This window comes from Leuciscus leuciscus, assembly GCF_965113295.1.
Source record: "Leuciscus leuciscus genome assembly, chromosome: 14".
Lineage (NCBI taxonomy): Eukaryota > Metazoa > Chordata > Actinopteri > Cypriniformes > Leuciscidae > Leuciscus > Leuciscus leuciscus.
In genome coordinates, this window is record NC_138738.1 from 30,595,644 (window position 1) to 30,620,641 (window position 24,998).

The 24,998-nt window shown below is 38.6% G+C and overlaps 1 protein-coding gene across 2 annotated transcripts; it reads left to right on the forward strand.

Moving 5' to 3' along the window:
* Positions 1-1,130: 1,130 nt before the first annotated feature.
* On the forward strand, positions 1,131-23,911 carry adam23a (ADAM metallopeptidase domain 23a). 2 transcript variants are annotated; one of them, XM_082189712.1, is made up of 27 exons: positions 1,131-1,617; positions 2,335-2,558; positions 3,088-3,164; positions 6,469-6,532; positions 6,618-6,700; positions 7,035-7,098; positions 7,928-8,000; positions 8,090-8,175; positions 8,281-8,346; positions 8,569-8,637; positions 8,732-8,898; positions 9,827-9,911; positions 10,055-10,142; positions 10,259-10,310; positions 10,422-10,521; positions 11,415-11,486; positions 11,579-11,665; positions 11,786-11,866; positions 13,665-13,715; positions 13,816-13,879; positions 14,055-14,160; positions 15,267-15,386; positions 15,488-15,656; positions 18,081-18,192; positions 19,450-19,540; positions 21,294-21,484; positions 22,138-23,911. In XM_082189712.1, the coding sequence occupies exons 1-26, from the start codon at positions 1,539-1,541 to the stop codon at positions 21,304-21,306; spliced, it is 2,343 nt and encodes a 780-aa protein (XP_082045838.1). In that variant the 5' UTR covers positions 1,131-1,538; the 3' UTR covers positions 21,307-21,484; positions 22,138-23,911. The 2 variants fall into 2 exon arrangements, with proteins under 2 accessions (XP_082045838.1, XP_082045837.1); XM_082189711.1 differs by lacking the exon at positions 21,294-21,484 and having other exon boundaries at positions 22,138-23,909.
* The last annotated feature ends 1,087 nt before the right edge of the window (positions 23,912-24,998 follow it).

A 24,998-nucleotide genomic window follows, 5' to 3' on the forward strand; every position in this document is an offset into this window, starting at 1 on the left:
CACGGTGCACCTGCTGCTGCTGGTCCGTGAAACAAGAGGACGTCACACAGTTGCAACAATACAACAACGATAAAAACGCTGGAATCAGTCGATTGAGAGGTATGGTCGGGACCCAACGCAACAGAGTGCGGCACGGGAATATAGATCTGATGGCCGAGTGCGGGCGCGGGCGGTAATGCACTCGTGTGTCGATTCGCGGGAGTCGGGACTCCCGCAAAATAGAATGATCTATAAATTGAACAAATAAAAACAAATAAATTGTCATTCATCTGTTGCACAAAAGCAACAAGAACAACTAAAACAAAATAGAAACTATTTACAGGCCAGAGTCTCTATTTATAACATGTTTGCAGCGTTGAACAATGTAACCAATCACAGACATATGTGTTGATTTCTTGAACGCAATGGCCAATCAGATGCATTTAAGATAGAATCCCCTCACCGCTCAAAATGGACTTTTTGTTCAGTGCTGAATTCTGCATACTGGCAAATCATCTATTATATCAAACAAAGTGTAGATAATATGAAAGATTAATTATGCTGCCAGTTTCATTGATAATAACAGAGATTTGTGAGATGGCGATGAACTGAGATGTCAGCTTTTTTGGAATTATTAAGTGAGAAATCCGTCCCGCGCAGGTCTCTAATGTAGACTTTAAAAACAAACCACTAACATTATATTTACATTAACAGTAGCCTAGGCTGCAATCTAGTGTATGTAAACCTTTTTGCAGATAAACACAAATGCATTTTCGGACAAGTTAATGGCCAAGTTAATTGAGTAAATAATATCCCCCACTATGGCAATTAATAACAGACTATAGTAAACACATTTCCTAAATAGGCCTGTGACTATATCTTACATTTTATGAAATAGTACCATTATTTAAAAATAAAGTTTGCACTTTGTTACTATTATTAAAATCCTCTATTTCCTCTAATCTAGATCCAACTCCTCCCACCTTACATATAAGAGTTTAAAGGTTTACATAACATTACTTTATAGTATATATGGCCACCCCACTCTAGTTTTGTGTCCCATCTTGGCCACCCCAGTAAAAATGTCCTGGATACGCCACTGCTGTCCATGTGGTGTCGTTATTAACATATAAAAGAGAGACCAAAGCTTTTATTTCAGGCGTAGGTTGTGGGCTAGTGTATAACCATTCTTGTTGTCTAAATGTATTTATAACCATTGAGAAGTCATTAGTAAATCTCAGATTTTCTGTGTACAAAGTGAGGATGGATGACGCGTCAGCGCAGCAGAAGATGCACTGCGCAGTCGCAGTGGCTTCCCTTACGATATGAGCTGCTTGGCCACCGCCTTCCATCCACCCGTGCTACCACCCCTTCGCCTTCTTCCCAGTCCTCCCCACCCCTCAGCATCCCAACCGTGTTACCCACCCCTCAGTCTCCGATGCTGCATGAAGGATTTCCCCCACTTCCCGCGGGATACGCACTAAAATCGCCCTCATAATAATGGACTCGCTGTAAATTGATGCGCTAATGACATTTTATTTAGTCTTCAAATATGAATCATGCGTCTGATATTCCATCTGTGTCTGCTCGCTAGCATATTTCTTTCCGTGCCATCTTCTATCGCCTCAATCTCAACGGGTAAGTATAACCTTTACCTTGCGTAACTTTATAATTTACATAATATTATTCGATGTTTGCTCTACAGTACGTTAGTTTTAGCGCAATTTGTTTTTCCAACGCCTTTTGTTGCGGCAGGAATTCCCAGCAAAATACGCAGGTTCTGTGTAGGCTTTGATTGAGCAGCCTCCATTACTTAACTGTGTTTACGACCGTTTATACATGTCAATCTCTGCAGAGGGGGGTAAAAGCTTTTGAAGGCCTCTCTAAGGGTTGACAGCCCCATTAGTATGGTGTTGTATGGGGACGTGGTATAAGGACTGAATCTTAATTCGATTACCTTGGCCAATAGATTATCATTAGCTGACATGATGCGTGTCTAATGCCTTTACAATTCAAATATCAGATATCCAAATGTCCAGATGCTAAAGTTGAATTTTTTTTTTTTTATATGGTTATGTTTTGTCAATATGTCTCTGCTGCCATTACATGTTTCATGTCTCGCCCTCTCATCCACTGTCATAAAATGTGTGATCAGATTTCAGTGTTTTATTTGGTTATAAGCCGTAGTGCCTCCGTTCGATACACTGAGATCTGCATAAGAGAGATCTGTGCGCAGCTTCTCTGCAGCATCACAGGGCTGCAACTGCTGGCTGGCACACGTTCATATATAATTGACGGGATCCTTCTCCGAGATGAAGACTGTAAAGCAGTAAACAGTTTCCTCCTATCCTGCAGTTTCCAGCGCCGTGCAGAATGAGGATCTCAGGGATCAGCACGTGTCTGAGACCCCGCGAGAAGCGACAGCAGCGGCACCGGGCAATTCCACGGGAAGAAAATCGGAAGAGCATGAGGTCACAGTCACATATCCCTCACGGCTCATTTACTACTTGAATGAGGATTCGGAGAGCACGTATCATGATCTGGACACTCGGGCGAGGAACCAGGCCGGGGATGGACAGGTGAGATGTAAAAAATGTGGAGCCCTCCCCCCGCATTTAGGTCTTCAACACTCATGCGCTAAGGAGTTGTGAAGCAAGGAAGCTGCTTCATTTCATACCTCTAGCAGCTGCTGGGAATGGTGCAGTATGCATGTCCAATGCTCAGAGTTGATCCAGGTTCACAGGCCCTCCCTCACAGATCTAATGCACTTTTCGCAAAAGAAGCAGTTTTCTCTCCCTCGCTCTCCATACTGAACAGACGTTATGGGATTGCATTGTGCACACACTCTCACTTTACTTTTGCCAATGCAGTATTTCTGCTGTAATACAGCACAGCTGTGTGATTTATGATGCTCTAGACTAGAGCAGGTGTTTTATCTATAGATGCCCTTGCAGAGATTTGCTTTTTGAACATATGGGTTAATGTGTGTGCAAGACAGACATGAAATTTTACCATTACATTTGAGGCCTTTGCCGGCACATTTGATGTAGCAACATATGTTTGTTTTGTGAAGTGTTAATGAGACCCTGTTTATCTCCCTGACCGCAGGATGTCCACCTGGCCCAAGCAAGTTTCCAGCTGGACGCCTTTGGCACCACATTCACTCTGGACCTCACTTTGAACAAGTAAGTGTGTGTGTCTGGTAAAAGACAGGTCTGCCTTTAAGAACACTGTATTGCTCTGGTGTTCAGTTGTACATTGTTCAGTTGAACACAGCTATATTCTCTCCTTTTTGTATTAAAATCCTAAAATCTCTCGCTAAAGTTCTTCCTTGCTTATCACGAAAATTTGTGTGAATTGTGTGCCACTTTCCTATTCAGTCCTCTCCTCCCTGCCATTTATTGTCTGTCAGCATCTTTACATTAAAGGTATTCGTTGAAGAGCGAAGAACATTGTGGTTTAAATCATCTAAACTATTCCCTGTAAAAACTGTGAATGCTGCGTCGTCACAGTGTTATGGTTAACAGCATATAAGGTGCTAGGTGTTTTATTTGAGATTAACTGCCTCCCTAGTAATTACATTTACATTTATTCATTTAACAGATGCTTTTGTCAAGGCTGTTTACAAATGAGGAACATCACCAGCAATTTGTCATAGAGCTAACAATATTCATTCATAGTATACAAAGTAGAAAGATAGATTAGGAAACAAACCAGCTAACGTTCTCAGAACTTGTGCTGATGTTCTGACAAGGTTCTCTCAAAGTTATAAATAAACATTTGTCCAGTATCATTAATAGTTAAAACATTGAAGTTCATCATTAAACATTAAAGTTATCTGGTTTTTATTAATGTTCTTATAATGTTAGCACAAAAACATTATTTAAACATCATTCAAATGTTCCGTTGCACCAAAGACTATAGATAAACAAAGACAGTTCACTCTTATTACTTATGAATTGGAGAAACTGCAACGTGCAATATGGCGGAACACGTCCCGCCTTCTAAATAAAAGAGGCAATCGCTGATAGGTAAAATCATTGCATCACTGCAGCTGCTCCGGTTCCCATAGAAACCTTAGGCCTGCACATGCGCATTGGCTGGTCTAGCCTGAAAAATAAGCTCTTTTAACGCCGTTTGAGCAAAAGAAACATTTATTGGACAGTTCGTGTCAAATGTTTATTGCTGATTTGAAATATGTCATTTAATTTTGAATTCGGCAAGCAGTTTTTGAGATTTCAGGCTTCACAAATTCAAATAGATAGGACTTGGTCTTGGATGCCCGAAATAGCTGCACGGAGGCGTTGCAAATATGGTGCAGAGTGAACAGACTTTCCTTGAAAGGAACTTACGTTTGTCTTATGTTTTTTTTAAATGGTACTACTTTTGTCTGAATGTTTAAAAGTAACATTCCCACAATTTTAGAAGAATGATCAAATTGAATGTTCCCTTAACGTTCGCATAACTAAGAAAAAAAAAAACCATTGAACATTGAGAGAACATTCTGAAAATATTACAAATGTTAGCAGACCTTTCTTGGAACTTTTTTTTAAAGCTGGGAAGCTAGAGCTGAGGTGTAAAAAAAAAAAAAAAAAGGACAAGAAAAGCAAGGATTGTTTTAGTAGTAAGTGCCTTGGTTTTGGAGTTTTAAGTGCCTGCAGAAAAGGTGTCTTCAACAGTTTTTTGAAAGTTGTGATGGTCCCAGAAGATTGGGTAGAGGTTTGCAGCTTATATTGAAAGAATTAGATTTTTTTTTCTGCATAAATTCCTTTACACCACTGCATATGCCCAATCCTGCTCCTGGAGTGCCACTGTCCTGTAAAGTTCAGCTCCAACCCCAAATAAATACCTGAAGCAGCTGATCAAGGTCTTACAAGGCATACTAGAAACTTCCAGGCAGGTGTGTTGAGGCAAGTTGGAGCTAAACTTGCTTAACAAGTTGGAGCACAATTAAAATGTTATATGCTCCATTCAAAATTCAGCAGCATGAACAGGTAGGTTATTTGATCAAAAGTTGCCAAACTGTTCGATTTTCATAATAACCAGGAATAGCCAAGGCCAGGGATTACATTTTTAACAGTTCAAAGGGATGAAAAATAAAAATTCATAATTTTTTTAAATTTTACCTGTGGAACACAAAATTATTATTTTAAAAATGCCTCGGGTTTTTAGTGCATAAAACAAAAGTCAAGGTGTTTTTATCCCTTCCAATGTGCACATGATTTTCACTTTTCTAGAACATTTTTAGACACTTTTTTTTTTCCTTTTCATAAAGAACAATTATTGCTGCCTACTTTCTTTTCGTGAGATGATGTTTGTGAAAGTCCATTATTGCAAGCTACAATGCATTGAGGCTGAATCATTTTCAGCTTGTGACCGTTATAAAAATAGGACCAGCAGAAGTGTTTGTGATCATGGGATAAAAGGACTCAAGGGCTGCTTTGTTTAAAAAAATTAAAATTCACTGTGATTTCAGCTACTGATGCTGTTGTTAATATATTTATCATGTAACATTAATATAGCCACAATTTGTTATTTCAAATACATATTTATTGCATTTTTGTGTATTTAACATGCCTTAACAAACCTGTGTGTCAGAATCAGTTATGACATGATGCAGCTTCAGGTCCACAAACAGCCTGGAGGTCCCACAACAGCTGATACGGATGCATGGGATCTGGGGCAGTAGCTTCCCAGCTAACAAAAATATGTTCTAAGAGTGTTTTGCAAATGTTTCATAAGTTATAAAAACATTATTTCTGAATGTTCTGAACGTTCAAAACATCAATTTTTTAAGCGTTTTGGCTGTGTGAATATTAAGGTGAAAATTCCATGTTATCATTTTGCATTTATAAATGCAAAAAATGCATGTTTATTGTATTACTAAAAGGCGATAGAGTTCAATGAGAAAGCTATTAGGTGGGTACAGTCTTATCTTGAAGACAGAAGCCAGAGAGTTGATATTAAAGGTGTATTGGCCAGCTCATTATCAATTACTTGTGGAGTTCCTCAAGGGAGTATTTTAGGTCCCTTATTTTTTTCTTTTATGTATAAATTATCTTAAAGCAGCATGTTCGGAGGAGCTTTTTCTTTATTCTGATGATGCAGCAATTTTAGTCACAAAATAAAGGGGTCCTGTGGGACAAAATGGCTTTTCAGTTACAAGAGATGTTCAATTAGTTTTTGGATAATAAACTTTCCTTACACTTAGGTAAGATTGAGGCCATTCTTTTTTGCTTTCAGAGGGAGATTAAGCAAGGATACGTTTTTTGTTGTTATTGTTTTTGTTTTTTTTGGGTTAAAGATCATAGATATTGAAATAGAATCAAATAATGTTGTAAATTGTTTGGGTATTTGTGCTTATTAATAATAAATTAACAGGTGCCATAATTAACCTTGCCATAACATTACTCAATGTTTGCTGAGGTTATTATTTAGTTGTTGGATAATTAATGTGAGATTAAATTCTCTCTCACACTTCTATTTTAGTGATCTGCTCTCTTCAGATTATATGGAGATCCACTATGAGAATGATAAGCCAGTTCTCTCCAGGGTAAGACACAAAGAGCACATCCCTATATCAAACAGAACCCTGAAAATAACCACTACATAGCAGTGATGAATGTGCGTTTGTTTAGGGCGGTGAACACTGCTACTACCACGGCCACGTGAGAGGAAAAGAAGACTCCCGTGTAGCTTTATCCACCTGCAATGGACTTCAGTAAGAAACCTTGTTTTGTTTGAATGTATGTATGCATGTGTGTGAGATAAAGAGAGAAAGTCTAACCTGGAGACCCACTGTGAGGCCAGATGGCAGTTGATACACATGAAAAGATTTGAATGTCACCATGTTAGTGTGTGGTTGAGTGTCACAGAGAGCAGTCAAGGGAAAGAGCAGAAGGGTTTGTTCGGTTGTAAAAGCGTGGCTGTGGTTTTCTTCTTGGTTTTCTTGTCACTTGATAAGTGATATGACTCATTGAGGTTTTATCTGTCCTTTATCTATCCGTTTTCCAATTGACATCCCTGACTCTCTTTTCTGTGATTCACTCTTCTAGTGGGATGTTTGATGATGGTAATTTTGTCTATCTCATCGAGCCTCTGAAACTGACTCACACCGTGGTAAGATCACATCATTACATCTTATCATCTTTTGGGATTCATTATTCACACCAGGGCCGTAACCACCACATTAATGAGGACAAGGTTCCTCTCAATAATTAGAAATGACCAAATCAAATCAACCAATGATTGGCCAATCACATCAGAGGCGGCAGGCCTTACTGTTCACAGAAAACGAGTGCGAGTGAAAGAGTGCATGGTGTGATTTAAGTAGCTAAACATTTATGATTTGACAACTGTTTTAGATTAGAAATGTTAAACGACTGACAGTAATATCCAATGATGCAAAATACTCAACTTTTCAAATCAAATTTCATCGTTTTGAATTTGATTCTTAAAGCTCAAAACTAAGTTACGTTTTGCATTTGACATATTAGACATACGATTAAATGTGTGCATATTTTAAAATAAAATATGGTAACACTTTATTTTACAGTCTCCTTGTTACATGTTACATGTACTTACCGTAGTAATAACAGTAAATTATGCACAATTACATGCAACTAACCCTCAACCACACCCTAATCCTACCCTAACCCTAAGTAAGTAAATGTAGTTGCTTAATATTACTCAGTACTTAAATATATAATTACACTGTAACAATGACACCTTAAAATAAAGTGTAAACTAAAATATTATTTGGAAATAGTTTTTAAATCGATTACTTCACAACCCCCTTCTTTTACTTTATTCACTTAAATCTTTTTTAATCCTTAAATTATTTAATTTCTTTCAATAAAAAGACAACAAAAAAACAATGTTCACAACATGGTTACGGCCTTGATTCACAAGTCTTGTCTACAAATGTCAAAATGTTTGTACCTTTTAGGAAACAGAGGCACGACCCCACACTTTGCGACGAACATCATCGCTCCATGTGACCTCTGTCCCAGGTGACTGGGGTAAGTGTGCCAAGGTCCTAAAGACATGTAGCAAGATATTATATCACCACCCTCATCTCCATGGTTACCTTCATGTCTGTTTCCCTCAGCTGCTGGTGACCCAGTTGAGGAAAAAGAAGAGGAAAAACATATTTTCGCTAGCATGCCTTGGTTAAAGAGAAGGAGGAAAAGAGCTGTAAGAAAATGACCCTCAACCTTTTCCATGTGCTCCGCTGTTTCTCAATGCTCACACCTTATACTTCAACAATGTATCATTTGGATTTTGTAATGATTTTCTTAGATGCCACGTAACGTTTTTGAGGAAATGAAGTATCTGGAAATAATGATTGTCGCCGACCACAACACGGTGAGTTTATCCAGGCATCCCTCATGAATTGACTTGGTCTGAAAATGTCTTGATCCATTTCTGAATAAAAGCACGGAAATTTGTCATATGTACATTTTTCCAAGTACAAATTTCTGCAAAAAATGATCCACTAGATGGCACTGAATAACAAATGTTACCATATCTTTCATGTACTGCAGAACCTTGAAACTGCTTTTCTATTTTAATCTCTTGTTTTTACAGTTTAAAAGGCATAGGAGTAAAAAGCACACCCGGAACTCTGCCAAATCAGTGGTGAACTTTGTAGATGCTGTATGTTTCCATATTTTTTGCTGCAAAATGTTACCCTAATATCCACTCATTTTGTGTTCGTCTTAATCTAAGATTCAAATCAAATTCCCTTTAGATTTTTAAGGAGCAGCTGAATACACGTGTGGTATTGGTTGCTGTGGAGATTTGGACTGACAGGGACCGGATTCCTCTGAGCGTGAAGCCATTGGAAATGTTAAAAGATTTTTCAAAGTACCGACAACAGAACATCAACATTAACGCTGATGCAGTGCACCTCTTCACGTGAGTTGCTTGGTTTGCCAGTAACAGAAAGGATTCGGTTCAGCAGGACAAGATAAAGATTGTTGTGAATTTTTCATTGTTTGATGATTATTCATGTTCTGTGATATTGCAGAATTCTGAATATGTGTGGGTCATTCTCTCAGGAAAAGGTGCTATTTATGTGTGCTAACAGAATATTGGACTTAGTCACAATATTTTATTTAACTCTGTTTAGTATATAATGCAAAATATCTTTTAAAATAAAGCATTTCTTTTTAAATATTTGTTTTTTATCTGACTATCAGCCAATTTGCATATCGCCATTCATCATCATTACATTTCAATAGGTTATATTGAATAAAAACTTCTTTTTTTTTTTACTTTTATTGAAAATAAAATATTTTACATTTAAGTTATATTGAATTTTAAAAAAGAAGTACTTTTTATTGAAAATAAAATATTTTACTTTCACTGTATATGTCAAATGCTAAATATCACGATGCATATTTTGTCCCAGCTTTTTCTGTTCAACATCATGATACTTTATTATTATTTATTTATTTTGGCTGTATGTTTTCTTTCTACTGGTTTTTTGTTTACGCTTACCTTTATTGGTTTTGTCAAATCAATAGTACATCTGTTTAGGAAAAACATTGTAGTGATCAGTTTTTTACATTAAAGCAACAGTGCAATGATATTAGGTAACAAAAACCAAGCCATTATTATTGTCCTTTTATCTGTTCAATCTCAGAATTCAATCTTTGATCTATTTAATCTCAGAATTGGGGTTAAAAATAAAATAGCACATTACTGTTTGGTTTATGGTTTGTAATAATAATAATATATCCCTGGCACAAATGGCACAGTTTCCTAAGAATGGTAATGCATTTACAGAAAAAGGGAACAGGTGACATAAAGATAAATAAAATAAAAATATTTCTTCTTGCAGGAATGTGACATTTCATTATGGCCGGAGCAGTGTTGCATATATTAGTGGTGTCTGCTCCAAAGGAAGAGGAATCGGTGTTAATGAGGTGAGGTTGGGCACACACAGCATTCTGGGTAGACTGGGCATTTTACAGTTAAACCTTACTTTACCTTACAGTAATTTCAAATGACAAATGAAGTGACGTTACTTTTGGAGTCGTGCACTGCTGTATCTGTTTCTCTTTTTCAGTTTGGCAGCACATGGACAATGGCCATGTCTCTCTCTCAGAGTTTAGCACAGAATCTTGGTATCCAATGGGATCCTGTGATCAGGAGGAGTAAGTCTGTTTCACCACCTGGTGTCAAACTACTGCATTTCTTATTTGTTCACTGTATGAGTTTAGGATTTAAAGTGAACTCACAGACTTTCTCGCTCACTCTTGTGTTCTCTCAGAGGAGTGCGGCTGCATGGATTCATGGGTGGGATGTATAATGGAAGACACTGGGTATCGTTAAACACACACATTATTCTATAGCCTCTCCCGACTACCTTCCGGGGATTTTAGCTTCTAGTTCTTGATTCGTGTAGCTTTATTTTCCCCTGTTCTCCTCCATAGAGTGCAACACCCACGCAGGTTTTCCAAATGCAGCATCTCCGACTACAGGAACTTCCTTCTAAGAGGCGGTGCTTCATGTCTGTTTAACAAACCCAACAAGGTAGGCTTGAAGAATAGTTTGGACAACCTAAAAAAAAAAACATTAAAAAAGCACATACACAAAAACACATACACATGGCCGCAAATGTGAAGTGCATAAATAAAAAGAACTGCACAAGACTTTGAGTGAATATCAACGGCCTGTTTTTCCACAAAGTTAGCTTGACACTTACAATCACCATCTCGTCATGCAGTTTTCATTGTTTTTTCATTACATTTTTTCCCCCATTAAATGTCAGGGGAAAAAATAAGCAAATATATATATATATATTTTATATTTTTTCATAGCACTTTTCCATTAAAACAATTTTAACATCTCAGCTTCTATTTTTTCAGCTAATAAATGAATAAACACTGCATCGCTTCTTGTTTCAAGAAACAAAAAAACTTGTTTCCGCCATAAAAAAACAAAAGCTAATTTTTTCTCACAATTTTGTCTTTGTTTCTTGCAATTCCGAGTTTATAATTCACAATTCTGACTTTTTTTTCTCTCGCAATTGCGAGTTTAAATGGCAGAAACAAGCTTCCATACCTCTGCTCCAAACGTTACTCTCTTTTAAAATCCTGCTGTCTAGGTGTGCACTTCTTTTTAATAATGTATGTTACAGTTTTGCTCTATTTTTGGATCCTACACTCCTACTAATCTATTTTTGGATCTACTTGCCTTTCTCTGTTTGTTCTGTTCATGTACCCGCAACCCACAAAAAAATAGGTTTTCAACAGAAAGCTGAAGTTGAAACATTGAAGCAGGTTTTACCTCAGTGACACCAAATGTCATCAGTTCTTACATGTTTTGTGACTGATTGTCATTGACAGCAAACTTAAAGCAAAAATCAAGTTCAAGCAAAATCATTGGACATGATGCTGGATAAATCTAATGCTTTGTGTCGGCAGCTCTTTGAGGCTACAGAATGTGGGAATGGTTACGTGGAAGTGGGAGAGGAGTGTGACTGTGGAGCCCGAATGGTAAGCACTTTTTTTCATTTAAATTTTTCATAATTTCATGTTTTGCTAACCATTTTTGGTCTGTGCGCACATGTTTTTCTCTGGTTGTGCAGGAGTGCTATAAAGACTGCTGTAAAAAATGTTCTTTGTCTAATGGAGCGCACTGCAGTGACGGCCCCTGCTGCAACGGCACATGCCTAGTAAGACACTTCACTTTTGCCTCACCATTCATCATGACTTCCACCAACCTCAACTATTGAGTGTCTTACAATGCACTGATCAGTTGTTTCTCTCAATCCCTGTCCCTCCACCTTTTTCAGTTCTACCCGCGGGGATACAGCTGTCGATATGCTGTAAATGATTGTGACATATCAGAGACTTGTTCAGGAGACTCGGGACAGGTTTTGCTCTTTTATTTTTTAAACGCAATTTTTTATGTTCTTTATATGATGTCAATGATTTAAATATGACTTTAGATATATTAAAACATTTTTAAAGGGGAAATGCCAAACAGAAAGACAGGGACAAGTGCTTAATTTTTTTATATATATATATATAAATAAAACTACACATTAAAAGCATCTTTTAATTTCATTAAAAGCTCAATTTTGGTAGTTCGTTTTTATTCTTTCTATTTTCCGTTAAAATGCAATGGTGATGAATAAGCACATTTTCTGATATTCCCATGTAACACAAACATTTAAAAAAAAAATTTTACACAAATAAATAAATTAAAGTGAGAGTTAATTCTTTGAAATATCCCGTATCTGATTTTTCCTGTAAATAATATTTATCGTAAGTCATGGTTACACAATAGGAAACAACTGGCACAGTTTTCCTGACAATGAGCCACAAATTATTCAGAAGATGCATCAGTATCTACATGGCAATCACAATAGCTGTGTTCCATCCACCTATTTTTAAGTGCATTTTGGGATATCGCATAAAAAAATCTGGATGGAAACGCCAAGATGCACATAAATTCCAAGAATGCACATAAAAAACTAGTTTTTATCGTATTATTTTTGTATATAAAAAAAAAAAAAACATTGAATGAACTACGATGGAAACACATTTACCGAATAAATCCTTCATTGTGCAACAAAAAAAAAATCACTTTTCTTTGCCTCAACAGTGGATGTGATTGGATAACTGGAGAAACCATTGTGACCAATTTCATCACATAGCATCTCAAATGTTAGTTTGATCATTCAGAAATGAAACAGTCAAAGTCTGTCACCAAAATTATTTGGTTTAATTCTGTTTAAAAATGTGGAGTCTCACATGATTGCATTCCCAAAAACCAGGTATTCGAATGCAAGATAGATAACACGACAGCATTTATTGCGTTTCATCTGCACGCTCTGAGACACGTGATATTTTTTCCCAAAACCAGTTCAGCGGAAATCCCGCCCTGCAGCTAATTCTAAAGATTTCATTGGTCATGTCAATCACTGTACTGATTGCCTACACTTAAACACTGATCCCTAAACCTACCCATCACTGTAACCTTAACCAATTAAATTAGCTGCAGGGCGGGATTTCCGTTGATCTGGTTTAAAAAAAAATTACTAAAATTGCACCTCTGAGATGCAAGTCTTTTATGATGTATATAGGAAAAAAGATTGCAGCAATTTCCATTTTTATTGCAGATATTTTGTGCCAATTTCTCAGAAAGTATTTTGTTCTCTTGAACGCATGGGATGGAAACAGTGCTTTATTTGCTAATTTTTATGCAATATAATTTTTTTTCGCACAAGTTAAATTTGCAACTTTGGATGGAAACATAGCTAGTGATAATGATGTCATACTATTCCCTCACCCCCCCTCCCTCAAGCCTCTCTAATCGCCATAACTGCCATAACAGAAGGCAAGTTGTTCACTAAATGACAGCCCGCCTGCAGTTTTAACACTTCAAAAAAAACGTTGATAGTGCAGTTGTCAGTTGTCTCTCATTTTGTCAAGTACTATTACATAACCTGTTTCACAATCTTCCCACCAAGACTGTAGTTACTGGACACACAAACATTTTGTTCAAGTAAATCACATTTAGTATCATCAAAAAATACTAAAACTTAAATAATGCTGAACTAAATAGTAAAAATACTGGGTATCTTATTTATAAATTTTTGTTGCAAAAATACTTCAATAATATATATATATTTAAAGATCTTTTAAAGATCTTTGTTATTCTTACAGTGCCCCCCTAATCTTCATAAGCAAGATGGCTACTCGTGTCAGCTCAATCAGGTCAGAGAACATCTATATAAAGCAATTCAGAAAGAATGGCAGAACAAAATATAGGCTGTTTTTGATCAAACCCTCCACACTTTATTTGCTACTATTCCAGGGCCGCTGTTACAGTGGTGAATGCAAGACCCGGGACAGTCAGTGTAAATACATCTGGGGTTCAAGTAAGTGACACTGATGCTTTCAGAGTACTTACTCAACTGTTCTTGCCAAAGAAAACACAAAAAAAGCTGCAAACCACCTGCTCTGCCTTTCAATACACACTTTCTTGTGGTTCCTCTTTTTCCTAATTGCATTCTTTCGTCCTGCTGCTCTTTCTGTCTGTTTCTCTTCTCTCAGAGACTGTAGGGTCAGAGAAGCACTGCTATGAGAAGTTAAATACAGAGGGGACAGAAAAAGGGAATTGTGGGAGAGATGGAGACAAATGGGTGCCCTGCAGCAAACAGTGAGTCAGTTCCCCCAATTATTTGGAGAGTGGGAATATGTCGCACCATGGTACAAAACCAGGTCAAGTAAGTCTAGATGGTAACTCTTGTTCTGCAAAGTTCTCAGGCATGTGCTTTGCAATAAATGCCTTTCACACTCTTTAAACCTGCTGAAAATGATGGAAAGCATTGAGAACTTTGTGTCTTCTTAAAGGGATAGTTCACCCAAAAGTGAAAATTACCCCATAGTTGATCAAGTTTTAAATATGGATATTTGTCATACACAAGCGCATGGCTTCGCTTCAGAAGGCATTTATTAACCCCCCAGAGCCGTATGGATTTACTTTTATCATGGATGGATGCAATTTTTTGAGCTTCAAATTCTCATCCTCCATTCACTGCCATCATAAAGCTTGGAAGAGCCAGGACATTTTTTTTTTATATAACTGATTATATTCGTCTGAAAGAAGAAAGTCATATACACCTAGGAAGGCTACCGAGGAGGGTGAGTAAATCATGGGTTAATTTTTGGGTGAACTATCCCTTTAAGTTTTATGTATGTAAACCAGGTAATGTTAATGCTGTTCTGATGCGGTAATGTTAGAAGTATGGCTAAATATTAATTTATAAATTTAATCCAATCATGATGGAATTTGCAGACTTTGTATGATGGAATTGAACTATTATCAATGCTCAAGTATAAAATATCATATATCAGTGTAACACTGTCATTTGTACAAACGTTAATGCCAAGACTTGTTTTTGTGCAAATTCAACGAGATATGACAATTGCTGGTTTTTTTTATTTTTAGAATAATAAAATGTGATGAACTTAATTGATTACAGATTAACCCCATCTTTGCCATTACCAGTGATTGGCATTGGTATTTATTTGAGTTAAGCGCCTTGTTTTATTGATATAGATACTAATATATGTTTACTGATAATATCTGCAACAACTTGATCTCCGTGGGTGTAAGGAAATTAGAACAGCAGCAAATGTTTGCCAATAAATACTGAAAAAATCTACATGTGAATCCCACATGAAATTTGCAGAACATGGGTTACCGTCTAGACAAGATCACATTACCATCTCTAATACTTTCCAAATCCTGTGGATTTACAGCGATGTGTTCTGTGGGTACCTGCTGTGCTCTAATATTGGGAGAATCCCGAGGATCGGGACACTGAAAGGTGACGTTACTCCCACCACCTTTAACCATCAGGGGCGACTGGTGGACTGTAGGTCTGTTCCTGGATCTCTGCAAATCTTTTCGCACTAAATAATCAGGGCGAATCTCCTGAAAAAACGTCTTTTGACATTTTTTATTTCTCCTTCTTCTGTAGCGGGGGACATGTGCTGTTGGATGATGACACTGATCTAGGGTATGTGGAAGACGGTATGCCGTGTGGCCCCTCTATGATGTGCCTTGAGCGGAAATGTCTTCCCATCTCCTCCCTGAATCTCACAGCCTGTCCGTCTGGCCCCGGTGGCCGAGTCTGCTCTTCTCACGGCGTGAGTGATCACCATCTGATACTCACTGCTGCTTGGTTATATCTTACCACGGTCACTAGGGTTGTCAAACGTACTGGTACCAGTCGTATTTTAAGTTGAAGGAACCAGTATTTCTGCGCTCTCTGAGCGTCAAAATATTTTATTTACAGCGTGTTTGTTAGCCAATCACAATCATATCTGTTTAGCGTGTGAACGCAATGCCCTATCAGAGGTGCTAGTCAGTCCGAATCTGCTTAACATTGCTAAAAAGGTTTTGTTCAACGCAAGCTGCACACTCGCAAATCTTTTTGTTATAACCAGCAAAGTGTAAACAGATTCATTGTACAATTAAGACTTTTTTTATCTATTAAATGATAAGTTTTATAAAAGTCTTCACAAGAGTGCAGAATTCTGTGAGCTTGCACTTTCTTTTTTTTTTTGAGATTGAGAGCTTAAGTGATTATAAAGGGAGGGCTCTTCTCTTGTTTTCTGTTCATTAACCATTCACAATCTGAAGACAAGTTTAGTTTTTTATGCTCCTAAATACACTGCCGTTTCTGGATTGGCAACTGTTTAAATGCGTGATTGAATCAGAAACTGCAAAGATTGACAGTGATAACCAAGGTACGAGACAAAACGGGACAAACTTTTTTAAAGTACTTAATTCAACCGTTTTTGCTCTGGTACTGAAATTGGTACAGGCAACTGAAATTTCTGGTACCATGACAGCCCAAACAGTCACCCTTGAAAATAATCCTGTTTGAATTCCCACCCACTAAAGCCAGAAATCCACTCAAATCCACTTACAAATTTAATCCAGAATGTTAACGACAGGGATTTAATTCATCCCATGCATTCAATTTATATCCAGAGGAATTATAATCTATTCCACGACAACTAAAAATAAGACATTGTCATGGGTATCCAAAATCTGTAAGAAGGAGGCTGATTTTTATTTCAATTATGCATAAAAGTGCTTAACATTTTTTTGGGTTGCCTCTTATTGTCAGTCAGTAAAATAGCAAATCAGACACATTCTCTGCCTGTAGTGTTTTGGGATTTGCTGATGTCGGGAGTTTGGGACATGTCCTGCATTTTGGTGAGAGGAAACTGCTGAAATCACTTAAGCATGGGGTTTTTGAACTTTTCAATGCCAAGGCCTTTCAAATATGGCAATCCGCTTGCAATTGACCTTCCAAAAATATAATGGAAGCTACACTGCCATTCAACAGTTTTGGGTTAGTAAGACATGAAAAAAAGAAAATAAGTTAATACTCATAGGCGGAACGTTTGTAAGGCTGGGGAAGGCATAAAAGGAATTGTCTCACTAAAACCATGTACTGTTGCTGCTTCTAAATATTTTAGAAGGGAAAGCTGCCCATAACTACTGGTCTAGAATCAGTTTTCTCTGTAATAATAGCATATTGTTGAAACTGATTTGGTGATTGATCCCTTGAGACGAGAGCGTCAAAAATTCAAGTGGTGCTCACTGCAGAGCCAAATGACATCCAACTCCGGTCCTCTGTGGACCTAATGGGTGGAGTTATGTTTAACGATAGGGTTATGGGTAGGATTAGGGTGTGGTTTGATCATCTAGCTCCACCCATTACTTCCAGCAAGGGGGAACAGAACATCAAGCTCCACCCATTAGGTCTGCAGTGAGCAGCCTCTCCAAGAATTTCAATTTACTTTGTGTTTTGCAGCGTTGAGCAATGTAGCCAATCACAAACATATCTGTTGACTTCTTGAATGCAATGGCCAATCAGACGTGTTTAAGTTAGAATCCACTCACCGTTCAAAACGCAGGGGTTTTTGTCCAGTCCAGTTCTGTACACTCGCAAATCCTCTTGTAATAAATGAACTTATAACAAGCAAAGTGTAAACATTATGTTGGCTAAATAAGAGATTAATTTTGCAGTCAGCTTAATTGATTAGCGGAACTTTGTGAGATCGTGATGAATTGAGAGTGACAGCTTTTTAGTGATTATAAAGGGAGTGGTTTTACGTACTTTCTTAGGCGATATATAATCCATTCAGAATTTGAAGAAAATTTGAATTTTTTACTGCATTAGGTAATGCAATGGTTATTTATTATTTAAACTGGCTGCCATGCCAAAACACACATACAGTACTTGCTTTTCTGTTTAAATTATAGTGGTTTGTGAACATAGCTATAATATTATTTATTTTTAGTTAGGTGTATAAAATATAATATTTATAAAACCTGAAGAGAATTTGATTTTTTAAATATAAAGATTCAGCACAAGTACAGACTGTAGGAAAGAGAGATGAAAATTTTGAAACTCTTACAAATGAATTCAATTATAGGCTTATTTGTTTTTATTCACTATTATTAAAAACTGGCTATTCTATAAATATTAACTCTGGGCTTACACCACAGTAGAGCATACTGACATTTTTTTCCTACTGTGTATCATCTTTCAGGTGTGCAATAATGAAGCAACCTGCACCTGTGATTCTACCTGGGCAGGGACAGACTGCAGCATGCACGACCCCCCGAAAGAGCCACCTATCATCGAGGACCCGGGTCCCAAGGGTTCGTGACCTCTCCTTAACATAAAAATCTTCCCATTAACATACACAAAACTTACAGACTAGTCCTCAATTGCATACACAACTTATCTCCAAAATCCACTTCAAAGCCATTTCCAAAGATCACTGCTTTTTGTAGGTGCCCATCTTGATATTGTGACTTTTCCCACTCACAAGACTTTTGCAAACACTAGTACGTTTAAAAAAAAAAAATGAATGGGGCCTTGAGTGACATTTTCTCTGCTGAATCACCCCTATTTCCTCTGCACAGTGAGCGTGGCCACAAACAGGCTGATAGGGGCAGTGGCAGGGACCATTCTGGCCCTGGGGGTGATTTTTGGAGGCACAGGGTGGGGAATAGAGTAAGCACCTCTTAACCCTTTAATGCCACTCCCCCAGCAAGAGGGAGATCCTGTGATCCCCTGTGTACGTGCGGTTGTGTGTACGTGTTCTCCCAGTGGCTTTGTCCGTTGTGTTGAATGTGATGGTGCCTTGTAATTTTTGTCGTGTAATTGGACTGATTGATTGGTCTATCACTTATTTTCTCCTCTCCCCTGGCTGCTATTATCATGGATATTTTTACTATCACCCTGTGTTAATGGAGTGTTGCGGCGCTTCCCTCTCTGGTCCATGTGGGGCATTTACATAGAACAAAAGATTCAAAGCGAGGATCAAGAACGAAGAACAACCGAGGAAGGTGGAAAAACATGAGATGACTTGGACTGACGTTGACATAAGATAGCATTTTTAACTGACACAAAATCCCCTCAGAACTGGCCCACTTTCTGAGCTGAGCTAAATATTCCATTCTAACTAGGTCCGATGTGTGCGTGAGTGGGTGAAAGTTCACCATGAGTGTGTTTGTAGGTTAGTGTTTCTTTGTGCGTCTGTGTGTGTGCGCGTCTGTGCATTTTTTTTCGTCAGTCCTGCGTTGGTAGCGTAGCTCAAAACACCTCAGTGCTTTAAGATCTTACCTGATAAACCAACTTGTGCCTCTCTGTGCCAAAATCTGCAGCCCCTAAATTCTCCATACCCACATCCAATAACATCCCACACACACACTATTAATGGTAAGTTAGCTGAGCATTACATACCCTACGGATTCCCAAGCTTTTCCTGTCACACGCATCCTGAGTGATCACATGACTAAAAGAGTGTATAACATAAGTAAAGTCCAGCATTTGATGTGTGTACCCTGCATGCTGAGCAGGTGCCCCCTGTAGCTTACATCATGTTTCTCTCCCATCATGCCCTTCTACAGGTCCTAGCGCCACCAACCTTATCATAGGCTCCATCGCAGGGGCCATCCTGATGGCAGCCATAGTGCTGGGGGGGACGGGATGGGGATTTAAGTAAGAGCTGCACCGCATGCTTCCTATTGCCTGCCAGCCTGGAACAGGCTCACTAACACTTAAACATACACACACACTCACACTCACACACACACACACATGCACACAACACTTACCACTACACACTCACATTCACACACAAGGGCCTGGGCTTCTGCTACAGACAACAGATACTAAAACTAGGTCATCATTTAAAGTCTTCAATTATGAGCTATATGCTATGATAATATGTTAATCCTAAGGGACGTTAAGTGTAATTTGACTTTTCTGTAACAATATATGCCATTTTAACAACCTGTAAGTTGTTTAAATGTAACATTTTCTTAAGTATGCTAATATCTTCTTTACACACGACTTTACCTCATTTGCTAGCTAGATGTTTAGCTCTTGACAACCAATTCAAAAATGATCTGGCTACATATGTAAAAAAAAACACACAAAAAAACAGCTTTAGTCTACGTCAAGACATGTAATCTAATTGGTTTAGCGCTCTGTAGACTGTAGCAGAACCTCGTGCAGACTGGCCTATCGCTTGACATGCATGCGAGCAAAATGATAAAATGGATACTGAGCAAGATGTTTAATGACAGTTATGAATTATATATAATATTAAATATAAAAGAGAAGAATGATGTGTAGCCTTTTTTTTGTAATTACATGCTAACATTTCAAATGTTTACAATATCAGTAATGCCATGACCAATCTGTGTAGTAAGGTGGGAATTGTTGGAGAAAGTAACCTTGTATGATTACTTAAAGCTACACTATGTAACAACTTTTTTTTTTTTTCAAAATGAAGGGCTGGATTTCGCGGGAAACTGTATAGTTACGTCATTCGTCTGTGCTTGTTTACATCATATCCATAAGTAACATATAGAAGGTCAGGCTACTACTATATGTAGTGGAAGGTGTGCTCGTAACAAAAAATGAAAGTGACGGTGCCCGCACTTAAACACAAATCAACACTAGTTTGGCTTTTCAGAAATACGTTTAGTTCTGCTCACATTCGCTGTACATTGATTTAACAAAGTTTATCTTGGTAACATTGCCAATCTCTAAAACCAAATACAACTTTGTTGTAAGCTGCTCAAAATAAATTTTTTCCGGATATCTGTCTCCTTTTGGTATTTTATTGGTTCATTTATTGGCCTCAAGCCATCAGATTAAACCGTGCAGAATAGCGTAGCCGAAGCACAACTCGCGTAATTACCAAAACAATGTTCCTCTGCAAGTAACGTTTTAAAAGTTACATAGTGTTGCTTTAAATATTAAAGTAAATGTGTGTAACATCAAACATGCTGTTAGCGTAACTTTACGGGTGCATTTGGTTCAAAAACAGTATCTGAATGTAGATTAGCAACTGTTTGTCTGCGGACATGTAAAACCTTTCTAATGGCCAGCCTAGACCCAACTAGGAGGAAGTTCTGGGAAGCTAGCTTTGAGATCTTGAGGTTATCCAAGAGGACTTAACTCACCGCAGCATGCTCGTTTGCACATAGCATCTTGACTGAGCCCATTTAAAGTTTGCATGCGGACTGGCACCACGCCAGAGCTAAAGCGGAGTGCTATCAGAGCATCGCACAAAGGCTGGGCTCACCTCAAGTGAAGGGAAGGGAGGGATGTTTGTTGTTTTCCTTGCTTTGAGAAACGGGGTGGGTTGTTGGGGCGGGACGGGGTGGGAAGGGATGACGACTTTCTGACCCGCTCTCCTCGCCGTGATCTCTCTCTCAATCCCCCCTCCGTTGTCTGAAAGGGTGAGAGTTTGAGCGGAGAGGGGTGGAGGTTGTGTCGTAGGCAGCCTTTGTGCCATGGCTGGCTGCCACGCCCTCTTATCTCCCGGAAGGCCCTGGGCCCCCTGAAAACCTAGAACAGACCAAGAGCCCTCACCCCCCACCCGGACTCGCCCGGCACCGCTGCCTTTACTGCCTGCTTCACAGAGACCTGGTACAGACACACGCGCTGCACTGCACCTGCATGCTACCCCAGTCACCCCCCCTACACAGCGATAGTGGCGTCTCCCACGTAACCTCTCTATGGACAGGTGCATGTTAAACTGCTGGGATGCCCCACATCAAGCCACGCTACGGGGAGGTTGTGTCAAACCCCTGTCGTTGTTGGTGTTGTTGCAGTTCTTGTGGCCTTTCTTGTTGTTCCTGGTGGTATCGTCGTCGTTCATGTTGTGGGTGTGATGTCCTTTTCTGACCCTCGATGTTGTACAACTCTTTCTTGCTGTTCTCTATGTCTATGTCCGTGTTTTTCTCCCAGGAGGTAATGTTCTTTTTCCGCATCCTTTGTTGTCTTTCTAACACATACTCATCCGCAGTCTACGGAGGGACACTCTGTGTCTCTCCTTGCCGCTGCGAAGGACAGACGTTTTTACCCACCGCAACCCAACGGCATTAGGAGTCAAACAAAAATTTTACGGGTAGCTTTTGATAAATTATTTGAATTGATTAAGTAGCTGATGAGACTAAAACCATGTGGTTGCTGCGGGTTAAGGCAGTCAGATGGGCAGCAGATTGTATGTTGATGTATCTGGCATTGCCTGCACTAACCCCCCTCTCGTTTGTTTTGTCCTGTTTGTCCTCATCACCAAGAAATGTCAAGAAAAGACGATATGACCCTAACGCCAGTGCCATCTAAAGGCTAAGAGAACTGCATCCTTGCCTAGTGTGCCCCTGGGTTCTGTCAGAACCCACTGGACTGTACCTTCTCCTGCTGCTGACGCCGTTGCCGACAGCGTTGGCGTTACTTGAATAAAAAAGGACAGAAAGCGAGAGAAGAAAGAAACTTAATGATCAAACATTTTTAATCCAAAGTCACGTAGAACTGCTTCTCCAGCGCTGCCCCCGTTCCTTTGCCCTCTGGTCTCGAGCCGTTTAGCAACCCTGATAACTGGTAGTGGATGGTACCACTCATTGGGGCATGACTTCCGATTTACACGCCCCAATCTCCGGTTCCGACCCAGGCATGACCAGCTTCAGCTGTGGACCTCGCATGGCAGAGGAGGGACACCAGTGTAAGACCAACATATTTGTAATTTAAAAAAGACGAATGATTTGAACTTCCAGGAGGTGGGGAACACACCATGAGTGTTTCGAGGGGCTAAATGACTACGTTCTATCAGAGGGACCCATATCTTCTTCGGACAAACATTTCAAGGCATAACTTTACAGTTTTTCTTTTTGTTATTTCAGCATGTTATATTGCAGGCACTTTCTGTAGTATTAATGAAACAAAGAAACCCAAATGAAAAAGTAAAAAAAACAATCCATTAGGCTAGCAGCGTATACAGCTGCATGATGAAATCACCACTGTCATATATGCATAATGACATCAATTACTGTTCCCCTTAAAAAACTTTTAACTGGCTGGGCCCTGTAGATCTGCCCTGACCTGAATGCCATCACTGGCCAATCAGAGAGCTGCATGATGTAATTGCACTGGGGGCGGAGCCCACACAGCCTGCTGCGCTTTTCAAGGTATCTGCATGTCAAAGGAAAAACAGTTAACATTTACTTACTATGCAAAGGGGAAACATTGCACAAACCCTATGGTTTGGTAAAGAATTCTCAACTGAGACAAACAATGAAATTTATCTCAAGCTAGCGGATTATTAATAAGGCAGTCTTTTATATGCTCGGCCATCTATGTTTGACATTATAATAAGCTTCTGATTACTTAAAAATGAATGTTTCTATGAAAATCTCAGCTTCTGAAAATTTAAATGTCATTGTCATCTGTGTGGGACAGCATAATTGAGGCACTTGTGAATTATTATTATTGATAGAATGGGGCTATTGCAGTAGAGGGAGCTCTAATTTTGGTAAATATCACTGAAATAAGAGAAATAAGAGTGTTTTTCTATACCATCATTGATCTGCACCATCAGGTTTTTGAACTCATCATCTAAACCCTGAGCCCTTTTACAGTCATCTCATGTTCCCATGGAAATATTGCCAAAACTACAAATAACACTAATAAACAACTTGACAAAAACTTTCCTCTTTGTGATCTTAATTTGTTCTGTACAATCCCAAAATTTTGATCATGAAGAATGAGAATTGACACCAAATACATGTTATCAGTTCCGAATGCTGTACATTTAAAGTAATTTTTGTTAGTAAACTTTGCATTCAGATTAAAGGGGTCATGAATTGAGAAATCAAATAAGCTTTTGACATATAAGAAGTCATCATACTCTTAGAATATCTGTAAGTTTCAGAACTGAAATCTTCCTTGTTAGTCCAAAAACGGCTTTTATTGTAACCAAGCCCAGAGAACGACTTGTGGAATGTGCCTACTTATGACATCATAGATAGGTGAAAGACTGCCTCAGCAGAAGAAAATCAACGCCTACTTCATCATTGCAACTTTGGCCCTGTCCACTGGCTTGTTAGTGAGATGATGAGGAGAGAAGAGCAGGAATCACTGGACTAAAAATAAAATTACCTTCCAAAGGATCCTAATGCTAGGAATGTGATTATTTATTTTCAACAATATGAATGTCTTAGTTGAGCATTATTTGTTTGTATTCGGTACATTTCACTGTGGATTCTTTGGTAAATCAGTGGCAATTTCGGCGCAGGCTTTGCAAACAGACTTTTATGATCGTTGTTTATGACTAAATTATTGTTAATCATGTAGATATCACAGTAGATATCAAACGATCTGTAACAATACAATACAAGCACAAATAAAATACATTTTACTCACATAAGTGTGTTGCACCACTCCTGTCGGATCCAATATAGAAGGATTGTTTTTTAATATCATTCTGTCTGCAAATCCAGCCTTGACCTGTGTCTTGTTTACAAAAGAATCTGCGGTGAAATGAAGCGAACAAATGTGCAATGTCTTACCCACGCGGGCTGGAACTTCATTAAATAAAGTTCAACCACGCATTCCAAAAATGCATACGTTTTTCCCCCCAAACTACTTCAGCGGAAATCCCGCCCTGTAGCCGATTCTAAAGATTTTATTGGTCATGTGAATCACAGTACTGATTGCCTACACCAAATACTGATCCCTAACCCTACCTGTCATTGTAACCTTAACCAATGAAATTAGCTGCAGGGCAGGATTTCCGCTTAACTGGTTTGCGCCCAGTGGGATTTTTTATTTATTTTATTTTTTTATAGAAAGATTAAAAATACGGGAGAAATAAGGGAAAATATTTAAACGGGATGATAGCGGGATAGCAAGGTAAAATACGGGAGAATCCCGGGAAAAACGGGAGGGTTGACAGGTATGGTTATGATGAAATGCTTTTGTTAGTGTGTGCTGAAATCGACGATGACGAGATCACTGTATTCATGCACTCGACACGTCTGATCGGCTACAGTGATCATCAGTGCAACCTTTCATGCCAAGATCTAAATATAATGCTATAATCAACACTTTTCATGATTAGTTAACCTATGGTTCCACATATAATATACTTAGCTATTTCATATGC